Below are 24029 nucleotides of genomic sequence, written 5' to 3'. Positions count from 1 at the left end.
TGCTTGCATTTCCTTTCCTTAGCGCTGCGAGCAAGAATGAAAAAAGGAGAAAGCATTTGACGTTTTGGAATGGTGGCGGCTGCAGTGGCGGCAGCTGCTGCTGCTGATTTTGTTGTTTTGCCTTGAAAACATGGCACGTACAAAAAATGATGATGATGATGAAGCCTCAATTAATGGCACTAACCCACTATGGGGAATAGGCCACGATTCGGGTGGCAATACACACAATGAGGGATGGGCCTAGCTTCTTAAACGCGCTTGCCGATCTGTCTGCCTGAAGCTGTTGGTACGACGCACAATGCCTCTCGCCGGCTGCTGCCCTACCACGTCCGACCAATCGCGCATGACGCGCGTCTCATGCCACGTCATTGTCGCGCCCAACCAATTCTGAAGAGGCTAGGCTATCCACGCTTTCGCAAAAAAAAAGCTGGTTCTTCGATGTAAAACGTTCATCATCCCCAAGAGGTGCCTCATCTCGTTGGTTTCTCTCATTGACGCACACCTCAGTATAGCCCCAACCATGTTGTCGCTCAGCAAAGTGTGACCACGATAGCATTCGGCAACGCCAACAGTGCTATTCGGGTTGCAGATATCTGGGATTTCCTCGAGGTCTCAATGACATCCGTGCTTCCATGCTTTTCACTGCGGGATCCCTCAAACGGCCCGCGGTTGCTTGGCGGCAGTGATGTGGTTTCCTATGACAATGTCAGACATAGCAGAATTTCTTTTTTTTTTTTTGCTTTCAGTGCTATATGCGCCCTAGTACCTGCTCTTCGTCTTCATTTCGTGGTCGGGAAGTCACCAGCGTCATTGGTACTCGCGCGCGCTTCCCAGCGTTCGGTTCGTCCATCATCCGCCGCTAGCAAGTTCAAATGTCCAACAGCCGGGCATCTCCGCGGTGACTTTGCATGGCCTTCTTCGACAAGTCAGCTTTGCCACTGGGACAGAGTACCTGAAGCGGGAGGCACCTGACGATGGGCGCTGCCCGGTGCTGCGCTTCATATGGACGACGAGACTGAACCACACCGGTGAGAACCTTTCGCCCGTTGACCGCGGTCGCTGGGAAATTCCACAGCTCTGCTGCGTTTACGCATCGTCAGTTCGTACGGTAATAAGGTAACCGTGCCCCGCTAAATGTAAGGAATGGCTTACCGCGTATCCAGGTGTCTTTCGGTATTGTAGTAAATGTACTGCCAAATGCCCTGGTGTGAGACGAGTGGAGGCTTGATTCGGGTGTTTTCATCGCGACGTTTGGATTACATAACAGTGGCTCGAAATGAGGTGAAAGTTATTATCTTCTGTAAACAGTCAGTCTCCTAAATAATGGCACGCCATCCGCATGATGTTAAAGAGCTTTAAAAAAAAGCAAATTAACACACTGCGCACAAGTATGAAATGCAGTTATGGAAGAAACACGGTATGTTGGGTATCGTGGTGACGGTGCCATATTGCTAGGCATATCCACGAATGTTTGCTCAGAAAAAACATTATCACACAGACGCAACATTTTTATATGAAATAAGTCATGCTACCACAGTGGCCTCGCGTGAGAATTCGCGGAAATCGATTCAACTATGCGAGAGCACTTGATGTGACCTTACCCTTAATGTGTAAAAAAAGCAAAAACAAAAAAATCGTGTTTCACATATCTTCTTCTAAATTATGCTCTTGTGTACCATTCTACAGTGCCCATAAATTACCCTGCCAAGGTATCTATTGTAACGTATTCGAATATAAAGCCATCATAAGGGCACACTATCGAGCGAAAATATATAAGGGCGCGGAATTTGTTGAATTTAGAGAGGACGTTGTGAGTGGCGCGAATATTGCAATGCAGGCGTGTATATATATAGTCACAATGGCGGCTGCTTTCGTAAGCAGTGTTTGGTGGGCGACTTTGAATTTATCTTGAATACGCTGACTTCCTAATTACAGGCCTGGCGTAACGCGCGTTCGTAAACCTTCTCGCATGCAAGCTCCCCTCACTGATCACGATTGCGTGTCGCCGTCATGAGTGGCATGCGCCCTTTTGCTGCCTGATGAAACACTTTCACGCCAGAGTAAAGATAAGATAAAGTTTTGTGACTACGGACGGGGATAGCACAAAATAAGTCACTCCTATTTTCCTTATCGCAGGCTTCTGAATTCCAATGCCATTTTATTGTTACAGTGCAGTGTCACTCTTGTATTGAACATATGCGAATTCATATGGGGATCCCACGCCAATGTGAGAGTCGGTGATAAGGGAATCCTTCTCTGACGTTTACTGAGACGACTTCACTGCCCATCATCAGCTCTATGTAGCTCAATGAATGTCAGTGCACACTCTGTTCTCATATTTTTCCCTTCTTTCTTACGCTCGGCTGCTTTTCTTGCGCACTTTTCGGTTTCTCTGTAGCCGACTTCTTCAATTTTCTGTTGCCGACTTCATCACTTCCTGCATACTGTTCTCTTTGTCTGTTTGGGTGTAAACCCAGTGGCGCATACCCATTGTGGAGGATTGGTCGAGAATGTTCCCATACCCAGCGCCACTGCCCAATCGCAGATGCCCAGTGACACAAGTTGTCTATTGGGACACATACCCAGTGGCACATGCCCAGTTGCTCATCCTATGAAGACCAAGTTATGTCATCGGCAAGGCGGTAGCAGCCAGCACCCACACATTGGAGGCGGGCAGAGGCAAAGAAAGCTTCCCTTTAAAAAATTATGCATGGCTCTGCTTTCGCAAACACCAGAGACCAGCGGAGCTGGGGGAAGTTAAGGCTTCCGGAAAGCCCATGCCGTCTTCCTCTGTGGGGAGTTTCGGTTGGGACGGCGCGCCATTTGTGGCGCCCACCGCATAAGAAGCGATTTGTTGAGACGCCACATGCGTCGGTGTCGTGTGCCAGACGCTGCACCGGCGCGACACGGCGGCAACCGCTGCGCATTAGCTCTGATGCATGCTAGCTCCGACGCCGTGTACCTGATATCTTCTCGAAATCCACTGAAGCGAGCGCGCGGGTAAATATCGGAGAGCAATGACGTCATGCCACCTGTGTCCCCGCCGCGCCACTCCTCTCCCACAAGGCTCCACCCTCCATGGCTGCGTCGCTACGTTGCACATTGCTACTTTTATACCCTGCTTTCACTCTCTCAGCTCTCTCTCCCCGAGCTCGGTAAAGCTGCGAACGCCAAGAGAAACTCAGCGTGGTTCTAACAGCTTCACTCTAAAAATAGCCTCTAGTCAACGCCTCCTAGCTACCACAATGACTGTGTACTTCGATCCATGACATCATGCTACCTTGCCTGACTACCATAGAATCTAATGGGGTTGCTTCCGAGTAAGCCGCGGTTTTTTTGTCGTCAGCGCTTTCATCACGCCGGCCTTGACAGGGGAAATTTCTGTCCAAGTAGCATGACGTCATAAAGCAGGGCACACAGGCCCGCTGTCTAGCCCGCATTGGTCCATTTAAGTCACTGAGCGACTGAGCTGGAAAAAGCGAACAGCTAATAATTGGCCCGAAGCAAGCCGCTATTATATTGTCACGTGGTAGTGACGGCGAAGAAAGAAGCAGTACGGTGGAATACAAAACTAGCTTTTATTGGGCGAACCTGTGCCCACAAAACAGGCTACACTTATAGCACAACGAAAGCGGCGAACACAGTCGGCGATCGTCGAAAATCTGATCAGCGGTTCAAGCGCGTCGGCTTTTATACACAATCGTCGAATGTTCCAGACTAATCGTTGGGACCCGCGTGCCTTCCATAAAGTTCTACATCATTCGCGTCAGGCGAATAAATCAGATATCACAAGGTTCGGCAACAACAGACTGTGGATAGAAGCATCGATAACTTTCCAGAAACTTCGGATACATGCAAGCGCGTCCCGCGCTGCGCGATAAGATTTGTTAGGCGGTGAAACCTGGTCGCCCGATGAATATAAATACACGTGTCAATACCCCCCTCTTAAAAAGCATCGTCCCGATGCTACAAAGAGAGCGAAACACAAAGGGACGCTTATTAAACATAAGTAACGAAACAACGAAAAGAAATAAAGTCCAAAGGTCAGTTGCGCGAAGTCCCAAAGTTCGTCAACGCTGGTGGTACGGCTTGAGCCGCACAACGTGGACAATTTCAGGTCGTGAGCGGCGCCGCTGTGACAGCGAAATGCCGTCTGGCACGACCTCGTAGTCCAGTGCACCAATACGTCGGATGATCTTGTACGGTCCAAAATAGCGACGCAAAAGCTTCTCGCTCAGTCCTCGTCGGCGTATAGGGGTCCATACCCAAACACGGTCGCCGGGCTGGTACTCGACGAAGCGTCGTCGGAGATTGTAGTGTCGGCTGTCGGTCCTCTGCTGGTTCTTGATTCGCAGGCGGGCGAGCTGTCGGGCTTCTTCGGCGCGCTGGAGATAGGTAGCGACGTCAAGATTTTCTTCGTCAGTGACGTGGGGCAGCATAGCGTCGAGCGTCGTCGTCGGGTTCCTGCCGTAAACCAGCTTAAACGGCGTGATCTGTGTTGTTTCTTGCACTGCCGTGTTGTAAGCGAATGTTACGTATGGCAGGACGGCATCCCAGGTCTTGTGTTCGACGTCGACGTACATCGCTAGCATGTCGGCGAGGGTCTTATTCAGCCGCTCCGTAAGACCATTCGTCTGCGGGTGGTAAGCCGTTGTCCTCCTGTGCCTTGTCTGACTGTATTTCAGAATGGCTTGGGTGAGGTCCGCTGTAAAGGCCGTTCCTCGGTCGGTGATGAGGACTTCTGGGGCGCCATGTCGCAGCAGGATGTTTTCGACAAAGAATTTCGCCACTTCGGCTGCGCTACCTTTCGGCAGTGCTTTTGTTTCAGCGAAGCGGGTGAGGTAGTCCGTCGCCACGACGATCCACTTATTTCCGGTTATTGACGTCGGAAAGGGTCCCAGCAAGTCCATCCCGATCTGCTGGAATGGTCGGCAAGGAGGCTCGATTGGCTGTAGTAATCCGGCTGGCCTTGTCGGCGGTGTCTTGCGTCGCTGACAGTCTCGGCATGTTCTGACATAACGGGCGACGTCGGCGGTCAGGCGCGGCCAATAATACTTTTCTTGTATCCTCGATAGTGTCCGGGAAAATCCGAGGTGTCCAGCGGTCGGATCGTCATGTAGGGCATGCAATACTTCTGGACGAAGTCCTGACGGGACAACAAGAAGGTAATTGGCGCGGACTGGCGAGAAGTTCTTCTTCACGAGTAGACTGTCTTGAAGCGTGAAGGAAGATAATCCGCGCTTAAATGCCCTGGGGACAACGTCGGTGTGCCCTTCCAAATAATCGACGAGGCCTTTAAGTTCCGGGTCCGCTCGTTGTTGTTCGGCGAAGTCTTCCGCGCTTATTATTCCAAGGAAGGCGTCGTCATCCTCGTCATCTTGCGGCGGCGGGTCAATGGGCGCGCGGGATAGGCAATCGGCGTCTGAGTGTTTTCGTCCGGACTTGTATGTTACGGTGATGTCGTATTCTTGTAGTCTGAGGCTCCACCGTGCCAGCCGTCCTGAGGGATCCTTTAAATTCGCTAGCCAACACAAGGCGTGATGGTCGCTGACGACTTTGAATGGCCTGCCATATAGGTAAGGGCGAAATTTCGCTGTAGCCCAAACGATGGCGAGGCATTCCTTTTCGGTTGTAGAATAATTGCCTTCCGCTTTTGACAACGACCGGCTAGCGTAAGCTATCACGTGTTCATGTCCATCTTTTCTCTGGACCAGGACGGCGCCGAGGCCTAGGCTACTGGCGTCAGTGTGGATTTCGGTATCGGCGTGATCGTCGAAGTGCGCAAGTACGGGCGGCGACTGCATGCGTCGTTTGAGTTCTTGAAATGCCTCGGCCTGCCGCGTTTCCCACTTGAACTCGACGTCGCATTTAGTTAGCTGCGTCAGCGGCTCAGCGATGCGTGAAAAGTTCTTGACAAATCGCCTGTAGTAGGCGCACATGCCAAGAAATCTACGCACTGCCTTCTTGTCGATGGGCTGTGGGAACTTTGCTATGGCAGCTGTCTTCTGTGGGTCGGGGAGGACTCCGGATTTGCTGATGACGTGGCCCAAAAATAGAAGCTCCTCGTAAGCGAAGCGGCACTTTTCCGGCTTCAGAGTAAGTCCTGATGACCTGATGGCCTCTAGTACTGTTGCCAGCCGCCTAAGGTGAACGTCGAAATTTCCGGCGAAGACGACGACGTCATCCAAGTATACGAGACAGGTCTGCCACTTCAATCCTGCTAAAACCGTGTCCATCACCCGCTGGAACGTTGCAGGCGCCGAGCACAGTCCGAATGGCATAACCTTGAACTCGTAGAGGCCGTCTGGGGTGATGAAGGCGGTCTTTTCGCGATCTCTTTCGTCGACTTCTATTTGCCAATAGCCAGACTTTAGGTCCATGGACGAGAAGTATTTAGCGTTGCAGAGCCGATCTAATGCGTCGTCTATCCGTGGGAGGGGGTATACGTCCTTCTTCGTGATCTTGTTCAGACGACGATAATCGACACAGAAACGTAGGGTTCCGTCCTTTTTCTTTACCAGAACAACAGGGGATGCCCACGGGCTTTTCGACGGCTGGATGATGTCGTCGCGCAGCATTTCGTCGACTTGTTCTCTTATAGCTTCACGTTCTCGCGCCGAAACTCGGTAAGGGCTCTGACGGAGTGGGCGAGCGCATTCCTCGGTGATTATGCGATGCTTGGCGACTGGTGTTTGTCGAATCCTCGATGACGTCGAAAAGCAGCCTTTGTATCGTCGGAGCAGACTTCTGAGCTGCTGTTGCTTGATCATAGGGAGATTTGGATTAATGTCGTAGTCTGGTTCGGGAACCATGGTCGTCGGGGTAGATGCGGCGGAATCCGAGAGGACAAACGAATTACTTGTTGCCAGAATTTCCTCGATGTACGCGATCGTCGTGCCCTTGTTGATGTGCTTGAACTCCTGGCTGAAGTTTGTCAGCAACACTTCAGTTTTCCCGCCATGCAGTCGAGCGATCCCTCTTGCGACGCAAATTTCATGGTCTAGCAGTAGACGTTGGTCGCCTTCAATGACGCCTTCTACGTCAGCGGGTGTTTCGGTGCTGACCGAAATAACGATGCTGCAGCGAGGCGGGACGCTCACTTGATCTTCGAGCACACTCAAGGCGTGGTGACTACGAGGGCTCTCCGGCGGCATTGCTTTATCTTCCGACAGCGTTACTGACTTCGACTTCAGGTTGATGATTGCGCCGTGTTGGTCCAGGAAGTCCATACCGAGAATGACGTCTCGTGAACACTGTTGGAGGATAAGGAAGGTGGCAGGGTAAGTCCGGTCATGAATGGTTATTCTTGCCGTGCAGATCCCAGTCGGCGTGATGAGGTGTCCTCCAGCCGTGCGAATCTGAGGGCCTTCCCATGCGGTCTTATCTTTCTTCAACTGGGCGGCGATGTGTCCACTCATTACGGAGTAATCGGCCCCTGTGTCGACTAAGGCAGTGACTGCGTGGCCGTCGAGAAGCACGTCGAGGTCGGTTGTTCTTTGTCTGGCATTGCAGTTAGGTCTTGGCGTTGGATCACGGCTGCATCGTGTTGAACTGAGGTTGGAACGTCGCGTCGTCAAGTCGTCTTTCGTCGGTGTAGTTTTGGCTTCCAGACTTCGTCGGGACGGCAGCGTGTCGTTATGTCGTCGAGATGGTCTCTTCGTCGTCTTCGTCGGCGGCGGAGGATCTTCGTCAGTTCGACGAACAGCAACCGCACCTCCATCGGTTGCTGCTTTTAGTTTTCCGGGTATGGGCTCGCAGAGCGGCCCCGGGCTGGGCCAGTGTATGGACGGCGCTGCGGCGACAGGTAGCGGCCTGGTGACGGCGAACGGGACGGCCGTCGAGGGCTCCACTGAGTAGCGGCGAGGTAATCGGCGATGTCACGTGGGCGCTCGCCAAGCTGTGGACGCGGCGCGTTGACGGCGAAACCTCGCAGTCCCATCTCCCGGTACGGACATCGTCTGTAGACGTGACCCGCTTCTCCGCAGTGGTAGCAGAGCGGGCGGTGGTCAGGAGCACGCCAGATGTCCGTCTTCCTCGCGTAGGTGCGCTGGGCGACGGGTGGTCGTGCTGGCGGCGGCGGCGGCGGCGGCGGACGACGAAATTGCGGTGTTACAGGACCTTGGCGCGGTCGCGCAGGGGGGCCTTGACGGCGGGCGACGGCGGCGGCGTAGGTCATTGCTTCCGGCTGCGGTGGTTCTGGTTGCACCTCAGGAACTCCAAGGGATCGGTGCACCTCTTCCTTCACGATGTCGGCGATAGAGGCCACTTGAGGCTGCGACGAAGGCAGGACCTTGCGCAGTTCTTCGCGCACAATGGCCCTGATGGTATCTTGAAGGTCGTCCGAACCTAGTCCTTGGATGGCATACTGCGGCGTGTGCCCCTGGCGGTTATATTGCCGGGTGCGCATCTCCAGAGTTTTCTCGATCGTCGATGCCTCTGCAGAAAACTCAGCCACAGTCTTCGGTGGGTTACGAATAAGTCCGGCGAAAAGGTCTTGCTTGACGCCGCGCATCAGGAAGCGAACTTTTTTCTCCTCCGACATTTCCGGGTCGGCGTGCCGGAAAAGACGGGCCATCTCCTCCGTGAAGATTGCGATCGTCTCGTTTGGCAGCTGTACTCTGGTTTCTAGTAGAGCTTGGGCTCGCTCTTTTCGCACGACGCTTGTAAACGTGTGCAAGAAGCCGCTTCGGAAAAGGTCCCACGTCGTTAAGGTGGCTTCCCGATTCTCGAACCACGTCCTGGCGGCGTCTTCCAATGCGAAATAGACATGCCGCAGCTTGTCGTCGCTGTCCCAACTGTTAAACTTAGCGACCCTCTCATACGTTTCGAGCCAGGTTTCCGGGTCGTCGAATGTTGATCCGCGGAACGTCGGAGGTTCCCTGGGCTGCTGCAGCACGATGGGGGATGCTGGGGCTGCCATTGGGGTTGCCTTGTCCACAATCTTCTTGGTCTTCTCAGGTAGAAGTCCGTGCTCCGGGGGCAGCTGTTGAAGACGGCGGCTTGCTCGATGCTCCGGGACGGCGCTGGTGTTGTCTTTGCGGTCCGGGCTTGTATTACGGCTTGTCGGGGGCGTCCGGTACATGGACGTTAAGCACCTCCACCAGATGTCACGTGGTAGTGACGGCGAAGAAAGAAGCAGTACGGTGGAATACAAAACTAGCTTTTATTGGGCGAACCTGTGCCCACAAAACAGGCTACACTTATAGCACAACGAAAGCGGCGAACACAGTCGGCGATCGTCGAAAATCTGATCAGCGGTTCAAGCGCGTCGGCTTTTATACACAATCGTCGAATGTTCCAGACTAATCGTTGGGACCCGCGTGCCTTCCATAAAGTTCTACATCATTCGCGTCAGGCGAATAAATCAGATATCACAAGGTTCGGCAACAACAGACTGTGGATAGAAGCATCGATAACTTTCCAGAAACTTCGGATACATGCAAGCGCGTCCCGCGCTGCGCGATAAGATTTGTTAGGCGGTGAAACCTGGTCGCCCGATGAATATAAATACACGTGTCAATATCGACGTGACCACATGCGACGAAGTTGGTCGCGCGATTTCCGCGACTTACTTGATGTGAATGCGCCTTTACATTCCGGCATTATGTGGCAGCAGAAGTTCCGCCTCACGAGAAGTGCAGTGAAGGTGCCTAGCCTAAAACACTGATTACAGATTCTATATAATGTGTGTCCCAGCTAAGGTTAGCTAAGCTCTTCAAAGAAAAAAAAATCGATTTAAAAAAATATGGTACAGGATACATTAACAGATGGTGTTCGGTTGTAAGAGCTCTGATGACCAAACAGCGTAAGTTTTAATATTATATATACATGTATGAACCATGTATTTTTAAATATTTCTTCGCTGAACAGCTCAACTAACGTTACCTGGGACAATCTATATAACCAAAGTAATGTTTGTCCCATGGATCTCTAAGCCTCCTAATGACGCGCCAAAAGCCAGCGTCGACATCACATTCACCTATGTAAGAAATGTCGGGACGGAAATACAGAGCTCATACGTTTGCAACGCTATGGCTGCCCCGGACATATTTAAATGTAGGTAGCCTCGGTTATTAAAATATCAAGCAAACGTTTACGCTAATGTCCCTTCAATTACTCCCCAGAAATGCTAATCAGTCTTCGTGCACTTCCATGACCAAAACGAAATGTTCAACACAAAGTGTGTGCAATGAACAACGCACAAAGCGTGTGCGTCTGCAGCACGCTCTTCGGCGAGTGCAGATCCACCTATTATATATATATATATATATATATATATATATATATATTCGAGTAATCCAGCTGAGCTCGAGCTACGACGGAAAACAAGCTGTGCGGCTGATGATGATAATGACAGATGAGGAATTTGCACAAGTGATGATGATGTGTAGAGATGAAGAAGGGTCAGTCATGGGTCGCGCTCACACTAATTCCCTCCCGCGGTAGAAGCGGCCGCCTGGTTACGCGGCATTATGTTGAAACGCGGCAAGTGCATGGTTTTAAGCGCGATACATGCACAATTTCTATACCACGGCAACGTTGGTCAGAAGAAATTCTAAGGGGTGTGACGCGGTAATTAACCGGAGATGTCTGCTAAATGACCATGTAGGGTCCAATAAAACGACTGGCGAATTTTTCGCATTAACCAGGGACGCGCACAGGAGTCCATAGAAGAACTTGTCACCAGGGGAAAAAGTGACAACACGGTGAGTCGACTCGTAGCGATGCTTCCGCACATACTGAGCGTTGTCGGTGTTAATGCATGCTCGATGACGACAGTCTTCGTGGCGAGACAAAAATTGTTCTGAGAAGGGCGTTCTTGAGGACACGGGAGCCATAATGAACGAGACGTCCAGGACGAAACTAGGTGGGCGGCAATAGACGACGAAATATGGAGAAAAGGTGGTGGTGTGTTGTACAGCCGTATTGTAAGCAAATGCCACAAACAGCATGATGGCATCCCAGATGCTGTGGTCGGGGCTGATGTACACTGCAATGATATCCGATAGAGTGCGATGAAAACGCGCTGTCAAGGCGCTGGCCTGCAGGTGGTAACTCGAAGTGGTCTTGTGAACGATGTTTGAGGCGCGCAGAACTTCGGTAAGAAGAGACGAGAGGAACGCTCTGCCGCGGTCGCTGAGAAGAATGCGCAGAGCTCTGTGACGTAAGAGGATGTTGCGGATAAAGAAATCGGCGACTTCTTCGGCACTCCCATATTGTATAGAGGCTGCCTTGGCGTAGTGTGTCAGATGGTCTACGGCAGTAACAATCCAGCGATTTCCATCGGAGGTCTTGGGAAGAGGACTGTACAAGTCTATTCCGATGACCTTGAAATGGAAAACGGGACAAGGAAGAGGTTGCAAAATACCAGAAGGAGGGGTAATAGGTCGTTTGCGGCGTTGACAAAGAGCGAATGATGCGACGAAGCTGGCTGCGGCAGAAGAGAGGCCAGGCGAAGAGCACCGACTTCGTATTCTGTCCTATGTCTTGTGGTATCCGAGGTTACCTACCATCGGTTCATCATGAAAGGCTTCAAGCACCTCACGTTACAGAGAACGTGGTATGATGAGTACCCATTTGTTGCCATCGACGTGGTAAATATAGCGATGGACAGCGCCATCATGAAGCTTAAATTGTTTAAGTTGTTGACGGATTCGTGCGTTCTGAGGTGAAGCAGAGCCTTGCATGCGGTCGAGAATAGTTCGGCAGTATGGGTTGGCACGTGGGTGGGAAACAAGGACCGATTGGTGATTAGGTTTCAGCCAATCGAGCTTTGAGACGGACAAGAGTGATGAAGTGGGCTCGAGCTGTACATGAGTACGACTAGGCGATGCTGAGTCATTATTGCTCCGCAAAGGGCAACTCTTTGTGACTCTTGCCAGACCTGTAGGTAACATCGAAATCATACTTTTTAAACGAATCATCCAGTGACCAAGGCGACCCGATAGGTTTTTTAGCGACCATAGCCAGCACAATGCGTTATGGTCGGTGACGACTGTAATGTAACGGCCATGGTGGTAGGGCCGAAACTTTTGCACTGCCCAAACAACAGCAAGGCACTCTTGTTCGGTGATGGTGTAATTTTTCTCAGCAGCAGGCAGCGTCTGACTGGCGTAATCGACTCCTCGTTCACGCAAGGTATATATATATATTTCTCGCAGACTTTGAGAATGGAAGAGCAGGTGGATACCAACCCGGAGCCTTACACGGACGAAACCGGCCAGCGCGTGGGCCTGATAACCATGGTCAAGATGCCATCGTGGACCGTGACGGCGGTGTTCGGCGCCTTCTGCGCCCTGCTGCTGGTCGTCCTGGCGGTCTACTGTGGCATCCACCTCATGGATGCGCCAGCGACGGCCGAGCCACAGCGTCAAGCATTAGGCTGCCAAAGTGTTGCGTGCGCCCAATTCGCCACCACGCTAAAGAAGAGCCTGTCGCGCACTGTCAGGCCATGTGACGACTTCTACGGTCACGTGTGCGGCTCCTGGGACGCTCAGCGAACGGTGAGAACGCATTTTCTGCCTATCATTGGCGTGCTGCCCACGCGGAGTGCTTTTCAGACATTACATTCCCAGACTTCCCACACAAACGTTCGTGTGTGTGTGCGCTAAGCACGTTTAAGAACAGTAAATTGACATGCGTTTTGAATCCATGTTCCTATAAAAACTGCTGCTAGCACAAAGTTTTTGCGAATGGTTATGTTATGCCTATTGGCCGTCTTCAGTTCTGCAGTTATGACATGCCCCTTGAGCCTATAACTTAAATTGTTTATTTGTTCCGGAAAAACTAGTTTTTGTATTATTTATGATTCTTTGTGAACTTGTGAGCTCTTTATGCGATTATTGGTGACTATTCAACAATTTCTAATGACAGCCACTGCTATGCATCTTGATCACCAAAACGTGTCACTTTATATCGAACTCAACAATTTTAATAATCACACAGTCGATTTGATTAGTTTATGAATGATAAATTATATGATAATGAATGACCTTCAATTCGATAAATTGAAGGTCGTTTTTTAATTTATTGATATCCGAGTCCAAAATTTCACAGTTGAGGCAGTGCAAGAAACGGGCCAGCTTTATAAAGCAAAAATAAAACGGCAGGTGCGCCACAGACAGACCACTGCCTGTTTCTCCTGCGCCTAGGCAACCACAGCGCATGCGCAAAACAGCTGATGCTCTTCTGGAACCCATTCCAGGCCTACCAACATCGACGACACCAGCTACCTGCGAGTTTGTGACCAATGACGAAGTGCTTCTGTGTCGTAGCATCACTCATGATGCCAAAGGACAGCGTAGTAGAGGGGGGATAGCGCCATCGGTTTGGTGACGGTGCAATTTGGCTATAGCGTTTTTGGACCCGCACGACTCGTTGAGCTATGAAATTAAACACAGGTTATATTTTTCAGATGCCGCTTAGGTGTGCCTTGTCTCCATTTAACGTTTTTCCTGCTACGTTTCAGGACACGGTCAAAATGGAACTGCTGCAGCGAGTGGTTCACGCCGTCAATGAGCTGAACAGGAAGGTCGCAGTCACCACACCTTCACCACAGACAGCAGTGCAGAAAGCAGCCATGGCTTTTCAGGCCTGCGAAGACCTGGTCGTCAAAAACCACAGTTCCATGGATTCCGTACGACACATGCTCATGGAAGCCGGTCTCTTCGCTCCGCCGGTGTGGACTGGCCCGCATGACATGGTCAATGCTTCCTGCTCACTGGAAACCCGCTGGCATATGGCACCTCTCATCACGTTCAAACTCGAGAGGAATGCCTCGTTGCTCGCCCTGGCTCCGAGTATGTGGGCGAAGAAGCATTTCGCTCGCAGGTCTCGTCGACTGCCGCAAGAGGCCGACTTCGACGCGCTGCACAAGTTCTTCGCATCGAGTTACCCAGGTTCGCGTGCCGCGGTCGGCTCACAGTTTTCTACCGACGATATGACCTCGGCACAACTGTTAGGCCTAGACAACCGGATCACGCTAGAGCTAGGCGGTGAGCTCCTGCAGCCCGAGGAGTACGAAGGCAGAGAGCTCTATGACCACGTTACAGTCGGTTCTTTTGTGCCGGGAATCTACGGGCAAGTGTGGCGGCTGCTTCTGCACGCCTGCTTGGACCACACCGGTCCCCTCGTGTACACCGTGTACCACGCAGCTTTCGTCCGAAAGGTGCTCTCCTTACCTACAAGGATCGGAGCACCCGCGGCACAGCAGTACCTAAGGTGGTACGTTATCGAGACGCTGGCAGCGAACTACCATGGACCTTGGATGGTCGAGATGGCCGGAAGTAAAGAACGCGCCCTACTGCATCAGCAATTCAAATGCCACCGTATCCTGCTGAAGTACGCAGGGCGGGCGTTTGTGGCACCGTACGTGCGGAACTTCTTTACCGAAGCTGTCGAGCGCGACCTGAGAACGCTGCACCGTGATCTCACGGACGCCTACGAGTACCTTTTGCAGGCACTCAGGCCGTTGGTTCCGACATTCAGCTTCGGGGCTTACGACGAACGCCATGGCCACGACAGTCAGAAGAATGGGACCATCAGCGTGAACAGAGGACCTTTCGAGATTGTGGAGAAGTCGAGTGATGCCTACCTCGATGACGCATACAAAAACTTCAGCGACATGTCCGCTGATAGCTTCGAGAATTGGCTCCGACTCAAAGCGGGTTTCAGTCATTCCGACAGAGACAAAGTCACTTTTCCCCAAGTTTACTCGAAACGGCTAGAACCGATGTTTTATGAATTTGTTGAGAGCGGTGGCCCCAACGGCGTAAAGGACTTCCGCTTGCTTCCTGACGTGATCGCCGTTCCTTTCTACCACGCTGAGGCACCGCTCGTCTTTAAGCTCGGAAGCCTGGCGTCGTTGATGTCGTCCGCGCTACTGTCCCTGGTGGTGGACAAGGGATTCGTTGATCGGGAAAACGTTTCGTGGGCAGGACAAGCCTACAACCAGAGCCATCCTGTTAGCGAATGTGCCCGGCGCGTCGTTCAAGCACTGGAACAAGGGTCCGAGGCGACGACCCGCCTGCTGGAAGTGGCGGCCCTCCGGCATGTCCTCAAGGCGCGCGTGCGAGAAGAAGACGCGGCAGCCTTCTTAGCGGGTGTGCCCCAGCTGTCTGGTCCTCAGCTGAAATACGCTATCTGGTGCTACCTGCAGTGCGGCGAGGTGCGAGGCCGCCACCGCTGCAACGCACCACTCAGAGAGCATCCGTCGTTTGCCAACGTTTTCGCATGTCCGGCCGCCGCGCCCATGAGGAATGCTGCCACCTGCGCGGCTACTCTTCTTGCTGAACGCTTGTAAGACTGCAAGCGACAAGTTTGACTGATACGCTGTTTCATTGAAAAAGAAAAGTCTTCTCCTGTAGCATACGCATATTCCTGTTGGTGATATTTGCACTTGTCATGTGTCCGGGCATGTCGCAGGGCGCTTAGTGCCATGTAGGTCTCCGCTTTGTCACCATTTGGCCGATGCATTCTCTAAAGATATTTTTAACTGGTCGTGCATATTGTGCGCATCGGACCAGCCAGATCGGATGCCAATCTCGGTGTAAGCCGGTGGCAAGGCGCCCCTGCCGCCCGACAGCTTCTCGTAGCTGACTGGCTGAAATAGGACTGCCGCGGGCAACTTCCAGGGTTGCTTTGCCGCAATAGCCATATAGTTCACGACTATGAACGGCTGAAGTAGCTGGTGTCATGCGAGTCATATTTATGGCCGTCCTGACAAAAAAATAATGAGCAATTCCATTCTGTGAAGGTGGATGCCCAGCAAAGCTGTTTAGCACACGACAGAGAGGTGACATGAAATTTTGAACAAAGGAACATAGTTATTGTCCTGATCCGTGGTCATCGGGACGATAGGCATGCACACACATTCTCGTGTCACCTCTGTTACTAAATGCATCCATCACGTAAGAGAATTAATGCCTCGCATCCCCTTGAGCAATAGTGGATACCACCGTAAATAAAAAATTAACACGGCCTCCCCATTGTGACGACAAAACAGAAATGAAATTCTATGCTGGAATAACGAGCGGCAACAGAGTCTGCTGTGGAAGAAGACGAACGCTCGAACATAAGCGTAAGTGCGTTCGAGCGGTTGCGCCACAGGACGCCAGCGAGCCAGCTACGGAAAAAGACGACGATGCTCGAGCCATTGCTGATGATGATAATGATGGTGATCGTGACGTTGTGACAGCCGCCGCAGCCTTTCGAAAGAGCGAGAGAGTTCGCAAGTGCCTGTCGTCTGCGAGAAAAATATCGTGTTCGCAGCGAGCAGGCGTCGTAGCAGACAACACTTATAGCATTCCTCTCGAAGGCACAACACTCTCACAATACAAAATTTTGATTTCCATAAATACTTGATGAGTATTTTATATAAGTACATGCACGGTTGTTATTGGTGTTGTAAAAGTAAATAAATAATTATTCTCTGGCGCTAAATCCGGAACAGAATTGCAGTAGAATGCAAACCCTGGTTTGCCCTAGTGACAACCCATGCTTCAATCTCAGTCATACAAAGCTTACGTAATGTGTTGTGCATTATATAAGATACTGCTTAAATAAAATTGGATTTCATGCGATAATATCTTAGTATAGCTTCGTTTACTGTGCCGCAAGCAAACGTCGCTAAAGATTGAAGTCAATCTGAAGACATGATTTCCCATCATTCCCATCCTGGTACAACCGTTCTTATTGCAACTCCTGTAGACACTAGCGCCAGACTTTCCTCTAATAATTATTGTCTGAAACTCTATGCCTTAAGCAATGAGCGGCACGGAGCCAGCTGGGGAAGACGACGACGACGAACGCGCGAGCATTTAGGCGTAAGTGCGTTCGAGTGGTTGCGCTGGGGGCCGTAAGCGAGCCAGCTGAGGAAAAAGACGACGATGCCGAGTCATTTCTGATGATGATTGTAGGTCATGATGATCACAATAGTTTCCTCTTGACAGTGAATGGCTCACACCCCTTACGGAATGAGCGGCACGGAGCCTGCTGGGGAAGACGACGTTGAACGCGCGAGCATATAGGCGTAAGTGCGTTCGAGCGGTTGTGCTGAGGGCCGCAAGCGAGCCAGCTAAGGAAAAAGACGACGATGCCGAGCCATTTCTGATGATGATTGTAGGTCATGATGATCACAATAGTTTTCTCTTGACAGTGAATGGCTCATACCCCTTAAAGGGACACTAAAGGTTAATATTAAGTCACCGCGGCCTCTTGAAATACCATCCCAAAAACCTCGAAGCGTTTGTTTCGTGCGAAGAAGAAACTTATTTTAAGAGAAAATGCGTTCTGAAGCGTCCGCGTAGCTCAAGCGCAGTTCAAACCACGCGCCCCCCGACGTGGCCGGGGAGCTAAGTCTCGCCTTAGGCTTAGCCACACCCGACACCCGGGCGTGCACCAAGTAGGTCGGAGCGACAAGGCATCGACTGAAATGGATCCCCGGGGCGCTACCAACCCTGTGACAAGCAATTTTATGGCCGGGCCGGCCCAAAATCCGGCAGAATGCCAAGATATGGAGGAGGCGCCCGCCACCACGCACTCGAGCACGGAGGAAGCGGGCACCGGAGCCGCAGAAGAGGACCTCATGCAGCAGGATGCCACGGGCGAGGCGAGCCGGCAGCAAGACGGGGAAAAAAAACTGGCAAATCTACCATTCCAGGCGCCAGAAAAAGAATCTCAAGCGCACTACAGAGAGCGACGTCATTTTGAAGACGAGAGGATCCCAAGCCACGGAGAACAATAACAAGATGACGCCGGCAGCCACAGCTGGCAGCGGCGTCACACAAGACGGCGTGACGGGAGCGCTGCAGCAACAACAACAACAAAAGGTGGGAGCGCCGCGGCAGCCGAGGCAGAGGCTGCCACCGCTACCGACGGACGACGCGAAGATCATCATCCGGCCCAGAGGGGGGCTGAAAATTAAGGACATTAAACCATATAAGCAACGCAAGCCATCATAGAGGCCTGCGGGATGAAATTCAAGGAAGAAGACTTTCTGGTCAGGCTCCGACCAGGGTCCAACATCGTCATCGCAAGTGCTTCCAAGGAAGAAGTAGCGGACGTCATCAGGAAGATCAAGTACCTCCCACACAGCGGCATCAATTACGAAGTAAACGCTTACGTGGCCATGCCTGGGGACGTAAACCGGGTGGTCATCCACGGGCTACCGATAGGATTACCATCTGAAATACTGGAATCCAAGCTGCGACTACGTACTCAAGGGGTGGAGATCCCGGCGGCAAGGATGCTGGGCAAGTCGGAGACGGCGCTAATCACCTTCAACGGCCCCATCATTTCCAAGTGGGTCATCTTCAGCTCAATAGAATAGAAGACATACCCCTACAGACCAACCAGACCGTTTTGCTACGTATGCGGCACGCAAGGACACCGCTCGGACGTCTGCCCAACGCCAGGAGCGAGAACCTGCAGGCAGTGCGGAGCAAACAACCCAGTTGAAGGACATCAGTGCCAACCAAAGTGCCTGGTATGTGGAGGCGAACACGCCGCCGGTACCCGGGACTGCAGGATGCGCCTCAAGAACATCGACGATCTGCGAGGACGAGCCTCGCAGAAAAGCCGAGGGTGGAGCCGGAGACGTAGGCGCCGTCCCAGGTGGCTGAGCTCAGAAGGAGAGCAGAGCCGCTCGCGGAGCCGAGGCCGCAGCCAAACGTGGAGCCGGGACCGGAGCCACTCCAGGGACAGCTCCTTCCCACCGCTGGGGCCACCACCCGCAGCCAAAGGGCAGTGGGAACAGCAGCCAAAACCACAACAACAACAAAAGAAGGGCGGAGTTAAGGTAAGCTGGGGGGCAGGCCCTCCCAAATCACTGTTTCCGCACTCGGACAATAACAATAACGACAACGAACTTAAACAACTAAGGGAAGAAAACAAGGCTCTAAGGCGAGAACTAGAGCAGAGTAGGAAGAGAACAGAACTAGAGGAGAGAGTCAAAGAACTAATCAGGGAACTGCGACAGCAAAGGGCGGGTAGCCTGCCGCGACAGCAGACTCCACCCCCAGCTATGGAGCAACAGCCACAGCAGTCGGAAAGGGGAACCATAGAAATGCAAATGCAATCCTTTATGCAAAATATGCAGGAGCAAATGAATTTAATGCAACAAAAGATCGCAATGCAAGATCAAAGCTTTCGCAACTACATAAAAAGTCAAAATACGGAAAAGATAACAAATGAGGCTAGAGATAGACTCTATCACGAAAAAAGATTCGGCACCGAGAACAAAAGTATAACAACAACCAACGATAAACCAACATGGCTAGAAACAACACATTAGATATATGGCAGTGGAATTGCAGAGGCTACCGCAAAAAGCAAGGCCCGCTGCAGCAATTCATAAATTCACAGTTAAGTCCTCCTGACATAATCGCGCTGCAGGAGACAAGCACCGTGCCGACACTCAAAGGATACACGTGCCAAGAAAAAATCGCCGGCCACCTTAATTAGTAAACAACTAGTCGCCATAGCACACGATGAAATTCCGGACACGCGGATAGAACACATCGTGACAGAGATAATTCCAAAGAAAAAGGGGAAAGAAAAAAGCACTTTTATCATAAACTTATACAGTCCACCGCGACAAAATGACGGGGATTTTCAGAAAATTTTCATAGGAGCCAGCAAGCTAGCGAAATCCAACACCCTGCTTATAATGGGTGACTTTAATGCCAGGGGGCAGAGCTGGGGATAGCAAAAAGACACTAAGAAGGGAACGCAAGTTAGCGACGCAGCAGAAATCACAAGCTGCACCCTTTTAACGGATGCAAACCATCCAACGCGCCTAGGCAACAGCGTTAGTCCCGACACATGCCCAGACCTGACATACGTCAGGGGAGCTAGGCAAGCCACGTGGGAGAACCTGCTGGAGAACCTGGGTAGCGACCATTATATTATAAGAACGCAAGTGTCAGCAGAGAACATCAAGCGCAAGATAGGAACAGTCAAAATAACGGACTGGAACGCTTTTCGCAAAGAATGCAAGCACATGTAGGGGGCGATAACCTCCATAGAGGAATGGTGCAAACAACTTAAGGAAATACAGCAACAATACACCCAGGAGGTCAACAGGTCAGAACAAACACCGGAGGTGGACTCGCGACTCCTCAGGCTATGGGAGGCAAGGCGTGGACTAACAAAAAGGTGGAAGAAACAACGACTAAATAAGAAGCTAAAGAAGAAGATAGCAGAGGGGACCAAGGAGGCAGAGTAATACGCAGCCCAACTAACACGACAAAGTTGGCAAACGTTTAGCGACTCGCTGAATAGAACCCTCAGCACCGCAAAGACCTGGCGTATCCTCAAGGCTCTAATGGACCCAACCAAGACCAAGTCAGAAAGTAACAAGGCCATCCAAAGACTAGTACACCAATTTGAAGGGACAGAAGAAGAGCTACTAGAAAAAGTCAGTGTAAATGGCTACGGGCAAGATAAACCCGAAGCGCACACGGAGAGATACCGAGGCGAAGAAAACCCCAACTTAGACAGACCCATCACCAGGGAGGAAGCTTTCGCAGCAGTTAAGGCATCGACCCGGAACACAGCAGCAGGTGCGGACAAGATTAGGAACGCATTAATCCGCAACCTAAGTGATGAGGCGGTCACACAGCTGACGAACTTCTTCAACGCACATTGGGAAGCGGGGACACTGCCAGAGGAATGGAAACATGCGGAAGTAGTTATGATCCCCAAGCCAGGGAAAAAGCTACTAGTAGAAAACCTACGGCCGATATCACTCACTTCGTGCCATAGCAAGTTGTACGAGCGAATCATGACAAGGAGGCTACAACAATACATGGAAGATGAAGATCTGTATCCCCACAGTATGTTCAACTTTCACACCCAATTATCAACCCAAGACGTCCTACTACAAATTAAAGAGGGGGTTCTAAGCAACATCCCCTACAACAGAGAAAACATAATAATGGCACTCGATGTCAAAGGAGCATTCGACAAAGCCAGCCACGCGGCCATCCTCAAGGGACTGGACGATCTCAATAGCGGACGAAGAATCCACGGCTACGTAACAGCGTTCCTATCAAATAGAACAGCCACGGTGGGTTTAGGAGACCTGCGGACAGACAAGTTCCACACGCCTAACAAAGGAACCCCGCAGGGATCCGTGATCTCACCGATCCTTTTCAACATTGCAATGATTGGGATAGCCCGGAAGCTGGAAGGGATCGACGGCATACATCACGCCATTTATGCCGATGATATCACCATCTGGACTAACCAAGGCTCGCTCAGCCAAAAAGAAGAACGACTACAAGCCGCAGCAACATGCGTGGAAGAATGTGTTAGGGAAAGAGGCCTCGCCTGCTCTACGGAGAAGTCAGAGCTCCTGCGAGTCAGAAGAGGAAAACGCTCGGAAGAACAAATCAGCGTCACCCTAGAAGGACAAAAAATGCCAGAAAAAGAAGCCGTCAGGATTCTGGCAATGTGGGTGCAGAGCAATCAATGCTGCACACACACCATAAACATACTCAAGCAAGCGACGGCACAGGTGGCACGTATGATCACTCGCGTCTCGCAAAAAAGAAGTGGCATGAAGGAGGAAGATACAGTCAAGTTGGTTAAGAGCCTCATAATCAGCCGGATTACGTACGCCCTCCCATATTACTACACATACAAAGGCGAACGGGACCAGGCCGACGCCATCATATGGAAAGCGTTTAAAACAGCGCTTCACCTGCCGGCCAACACCTCGACAGAGAAGCTGCTGGCCCTCCGACTCCACAACACGTTCGAGGAGCTCAAAGAAGCACAATTAGGGTCGCAGCTACTCAGACTTCAGCAGACTACCACGGGCAGAGAGCTCCTAAAAAAACTGGGGCATAAAGAAATTGAGAGGGAAGAACAAAGAACGGCAAACCTACCCGATGAGTATCGCAGTGCCATCAAAGTAGGGTCCCTGCCAAGAAACATGGACCCGAATATACACACAGCCAGGCGGAACGCTAGGGCAAGGTATGTAGAAAAATACCTAGCAACCAAGGCGAACACGGTATACACGGACGCCGCGGCCGGTATATCCTCGAGAACGAAAGGAAAAAGAACAAAGAGTCGTCGCGGCAGTAATAGGCTCGGACTATAGGGAAATCGCTTGCGCGTCGGCACGGGATTGTACGGTAACCGAGGGAGAGGAAATGGCTGTTGCTCTAGCAGCTGCGGAGAGCTACCACACAAATAGATCCCTTATAATTCTAACAGACTCCAAGGAAGCATGTCGAAACTACATTAACGGCAGAATTGGTCTAAAAGCGCTCCAAATCTTCCTCCGCGCTGGCCAACAGAATAAACACATTATACACACCATCTTTTGGTTACCGGGGCACACTGAGATTGAGGGCAACCAAAGGGTAGATAGGATCGCTCGCGAGCATACAAACCGAGCGGGCCTAAACAGAGATCCTGAGGACTTCATGACAGTGATCCCAACGTACTCTGACCTACTAAATTACCATAGAGGGACGAGGATCAGATATCCCCCGCCTCACAATATACTCACTCAAGAACAGGCAGTTTACTGGCGAAAGCTGCAGACAGGAACTTTCCCAAATTTACATAAACTACACAAAATGTTCCCAGGTCAATACAGGGACACTTGCCCGTGGTGTGGCGCAATACCCACAGTTTATCACATCACATGGGAGTGCAATACGAATCAGGCATTCCACAAAATAGAAAATAGCGGTGACCCTAGCCTCTAACGGAGGCTGGTGGATCATGCCCGACGAGCAGCCACGCACAGTGGTGCCCTGCAATAGGGGCGCCAACCATGCAGGCCGGAGATCGGCATCAACCATTAGAAGATGAAGACATCCGGCCCGACCGCTGAATTACTGTTTCTAGGGCAATAAGGTTTGCTTCCTCCTCCTCCTGACGTCATGGTCTCACAATGACGTTGCGCCGTCGGTGAGTAAAACGGCTCCCGCAGACGGCGCTACCCCTTTTCTGCGCAAAACGAAAACGCGCAGCCAGAAACGGAGCCAAGACAGAGCCGACAGCAGCGCGAAAGCGGAACTATGGTGGCTAGCGGAAGGGAAAGCGGGCGACGATAAGCTTGTTCTTTATTTTATGACGCCAACTTCGACGCTCGTTGCTATGGACGACCCTGACAACGACACATTGGCTCGCGATGCTAGGGTCGTTGGCTCGCGATTTAAGCACTGATGAACGTGACCTGCTGCTGAGGGCTCGCGCTGCCGGCGTCGTTGCGTACTACTACGCCGGCGGCCTGCTTTGAAAGGCACTCCACGCGACTTCACTAAGTCGGCGTTGAACTCGTAATCCTCTGGACGAAAGTGCAGCGAGCACACTATGAATTTTTTCGGCTCTTTGCCAGTGCGCTGTGGCAGAGGTACGGCACTTAACCATTTCGAACGGAGAGGTTCACTCGTTGGCACAAAGTGATAAGTAACGTTGGATTCGCCGCTGCAACTGCCCTTGGCCAAGTTCCGCAGACCGTTCGCGCATCCCACGACATCCCATGGACGTGGCATTCTCGCTGCTTGTTCGGAATGCAAGTTTCGCGAGCCAGCAGGACCACCGCAGCACGAAGCGATAAAGAAACAACTGAAACTCCAAAGCGCGCGCAGAGTCGAGCGAAAACGAAACCTTTCGATCACCCGTACTACTCAAGGGTAACGTGAAAATGTTATTTTTTCTTAGAATCGAATAGAAGTAGGCAAGTAGCATTTTCTTCCGTCTTTATAAACTAACGAAATGATCTTTTCAGTACGAGTTTTTGAGTACTAGCGACATAAATTATGAGGAGTGCTTTCGTCATCGGGCTAGTACCGGAATGTCGCTGGGGGGTCTCAACTCCTGTCATCCATCTACCTCAATTTCTCGGTTACTAAAGCTCTGTTCGCGATAATATTGACGCCTTAGACGTTCTAGATCATTGCTTTATCACTTTAACTTGACTTTCTGGTAACCTTTAGTGTCCCTTTAAGTAATGAGCGGCACGGAGCCAGCTGGGGAAGACGACGACGACGAATGCGCGAGCGTAT

The 24029-nt window shown here is 51.4% G+C and overlaps 2 protein-coding genes across 2 annotated transcripts; both read left to right on the top strand.

Moving 5' to 3' along the window:
• Nucleotides 1-807: 807 nt before the first annotated feature.
• On the top strand, nucleotides 808-15498 carry LOC135896196 (neprilysin-1-like). Its single transcript, XM_065424565.2, has 3 exons — nucleotides 808-1028; nucleotides 12162-12503; nucleotides 13469-15498. Exons 2-3 carry the CDS (start codon nucleotides 12171-12173, stop codon nucleotides 15299-15301), a joined length of 2166 nt encoding a protein of 721 aa, XP_065280637.2. The 5' UTR covers nucleotides 808-1028; nucleotides 12162-12170; the 3' UTR covers nucleotides 15302-15498.
• Nucleotides 15499-18526: 3028 nt separating this feature from the next.
• LOC139052325 (uncharacterized) lies at nucleotides 18527-22852 on the top strand. The gene is made up of 2 exons (XM_070529419.1): nucleotides 18527-18796; nucleotides 22799-22852. The coding sequence occupies exons 1-2, from the start codon at nucleotides 18527-18529 to the stop codon at nucleotides 22850-22852; spliced, it is 324 nt and encodes a 107-aa protein (XP_070385520.1).
• The last annotated feature ends 1177 nt before the right edge of the window (nucleotides 22853-24029 follow it).

Source organism: Dermacentor albipictus, unplaced genomic scaffold, assembly GCF_038994185.2.
Source record: "Dermacentor albipictus isolate Rhodes 1998 colony unplaced genomic scaffold, USDA_Dalb.pri_finalv2 scaffold_21, whole genome shotgun sequence".
Taxonomy (NCBI): Eukaryota; Metazoa; Arthropoda; class Arachnida; order Ixodida; family Ixodidae; genus Dermacentor; species Dermacentor albipictus.
This window is presented reverse-complemented; position numbering and strand designations above follow the sequence as displayed.

Bases quoted from the DNA above. Each gene is read 5' to 3' on its own strand.
- LOC135896196 (XM_065424565.2), top strand. From the start codon at position 12,171: ATGGAAGAGCAGGTGGATACCAACCCGGAGCCTTACACGGACGAAACC. The intron at 12,504-13,468 runs GTGAGAACGCAT...GCTACGTTTCAG, and splicing joins CCTGGGACGCTCAGCGAACG to GACACGGTCAAAATGGAACT.
- LOC139052325 (XM_070529419.1), top strand. From the start codon at position 18,527: ATGCGCCTCAAGAACATCGACGATCTGCGAGGACGAGCCTCGCAGAAA. The intron at 18,797-22,798 runs GTAAGCTGGGGG...CCAACCATGCAG, and splicing joins AAAAGAAGGGCGGAGTTAAG to GCCGGAGATCGGCATCAACC.